At 48.1% G+C, this 2,155-nt stretch overlaps 1 protein-coding gene across 1 annotated transcript; it reads left to right on the top strand.

Annotated features, from left to right (window-relative positions):
• The first annotated feature begins 14 nt into the window (after positions 1-14).
• Positions 15-1,633, top strand: LOC120254642 (probable L-cysteine desulfhydrase, chloroplastic). Its single transcript, XM_039262708.1, has one exon. It carries the CDS (start codon positions 187-189, stop codon positions 1,459-1,461), a length of 1,275 nt encoding a protein of 424 aa, XP_039118642.1. The 5' UTR covers positions 15-186; the 3' UTR covers positions 1,462-1,633.
• The last annotated feature ends 522 nt before the right edge of the window (positions 1,634-2,155 follow it).

Below are 2,155 nucleotides of genomic sequence, written 5' to 3' on the forward strand. Positions count from 1 at the left end.
CGGCATCTATCTAATCTAACCACCTCCATCGTAGGCTAGTTTGGCTTCTAACCTTGAGATTGGCCGTGGCCCGTGTGACAGAGAAAGAAAGAGACTCTTCTATCTCCCTCCAAACCCTACGCCTGGATCCCTTACGAAGCAAACGGCGAAGTCGTCGCTGTCTCCGAGAAGCCACATCCTTTGCCGATGATCACTGACGTCGAGATTCTCAATGAGTTCGCTCATCACGAGCCTGGAGTGGCTCGAATCAACAACGGCAGCTTCGGGAGTTGTCCGGCCTCCATCATCGCTGCCCAGAAGCAATGGCAGCTCCTGGTCCTCCGCCAGCCCGATGAGTTCTACTTCAATCACCTCCAGCCCGGCCTTCTCAGCTCTCGACGCGTGGTCCAGGCCCTCATCAATGCATCAGACGTCGACGAGGTATCCCTCGTCGACAACGCCACCACGGCCGCCGCCATCGTCCTCCAGAAGGTCTCATGGGCTTTCTCTGAGGGTGTCTACTCCCGCGGAGACGCTGTCATCATGCTCCACTACGCCTACAGTGCCGTCAAGAAGTCCATTCAGGCGTACGTCTCCCGCGCCGGCGGCCACGTTATCGAGGTTCCCCTTCCTTTCCCAGTATCCTCTAATCATGAGATCATCGACGAGTTCAGGAAAGCTTTATCCCTCGGGAAGTCAGAAGGGCGGCGTGTCCGGCTGGCGGTCATTGACCACATCACTTCGATGCCGAGTGTGGTGATTCCGGTTAAAGAATTGACCAAGATTTGCCGTGAAGAGGGTGTCGATCAGGTTTTCGTGGACGCTGCCCACGCCATTGGAAACGTCGATGTTGACGTCCAGGACATCGGTGCCGACTTTTACACCAGCAATCTTCACAAATGGTACTTCTGCCCGCCGTCTGTCGCGTTTCTTCACTGCCGGAAGTCACCAGTCTCGGATGACATGCACCACCCTGTGGTCTCCAGTGAGTATGGCAAGGGCCTCGCACTTGAGAGTGCCTGGATTGGTGCTCGCGATTACAGCTCCCAGCTTGTTGTGCCACAGGTGATTGATTTTATTAAAAGGTTTAATGGTGGCATTGAAGGGATTCAGAGGAGGAATCATAAGAAGGTCGTGGAGACGGGGAAGATGCTTGCGGAGTCATGGGGAACTTGTCTTGGTTCTCCCCCGGAGATGAGTTCAAGTATGGTCATGGTGGGTTTGCCGTGTTGTCTGAGGATATTCAGTGATGAAGATGCTCTGAAGTTGCGACGTCATTTGAGGGACAATCACAGGATTGAGGTTCCTATTTACTGCAAAGCGCCAAGAGATGTAGAGCTTGGAAGGGAGTGGAGTAATTTGGTGACAGGATATGCAAGAATTTCTCATCAGGTTTATAATGTGGCAGATGATTATTACAGGTTCAGAGATGTGATCAACCGACTTGTTGATGATGGCTTTCATTGTGGGATGCTTTCGTGAAGTGAAAAGGTGAGTGCTTGTTCTTGCTATACTTATTTAATGAAAAGGTGATGCTTGTTTATCTGAACTGCTTTGCTCTGCTTGTACCATATATACTGCTAGTTGGGTTCCTCTTACAAGGAATCCCTTCACTAAAACATTTTCTTTCATTGGATGCATGGGACATTTTCTATGAAATCGTACTTTTTTTCCGGTCTAACCGTTAAGAAAGACATGGGCGTATACAAATCTTGACGAAACAAGTGAAAGCGGGATCCGCACACAAATGAATTGGGACCACCCACAAATAAACACTACTCACACTCCCAGAAATGTGCCTTTACTCAAGATTCAAATTCTCATTACTTGTGAAAGATTCTATTGAGAATTTAACTATCAATAGATCACTTGATCGTTGGTTGTCCATCAACCCCTGTTAGAAAGCTATGAAGAGGTCTGATTAATGAGCTTGCCTCTTTTGTCATTCAAGGAGGTTGCCCACTCTAGATTGACCATGTTTGCTCCTCATCAATCTATTGACCATTTTTACCACCCAAGTGAACTCTATCTATGAAGCCAATGGTATACAGCTTGCCCATGATGACAGTGGTTCTAAATAAGGGTTTAATTCATCTAGTTTAAGTTTCCAATGTTTTTACTGCTATACTGAAAATACCGCATGTTGCAGTGACCCTTTTTTTGTGTTTCCCCAAAA

Source organism: Dioscorea cayenensis, unplaced genomic scaffold, assembly GCF_009730915.1.
Source record: "Dioscorea cayenensis subsp. rotundata cultivar TDr96_F1 unplaced genomic scaffold, TDr96_F1_v2_PseudoChromosome.rev07_lg8_w22 25.fasta BLBR01000559.1, whole genome shotgun sequence".
NCBI classification, from domain to species: domain Eukaryota; kingdom Viridiplantae; phylum Streptophyta; class Magnoliopsida; order Dioscoreales; family Dioscoreaceae; genus Dioscorea; species Dioscorea cayenensis.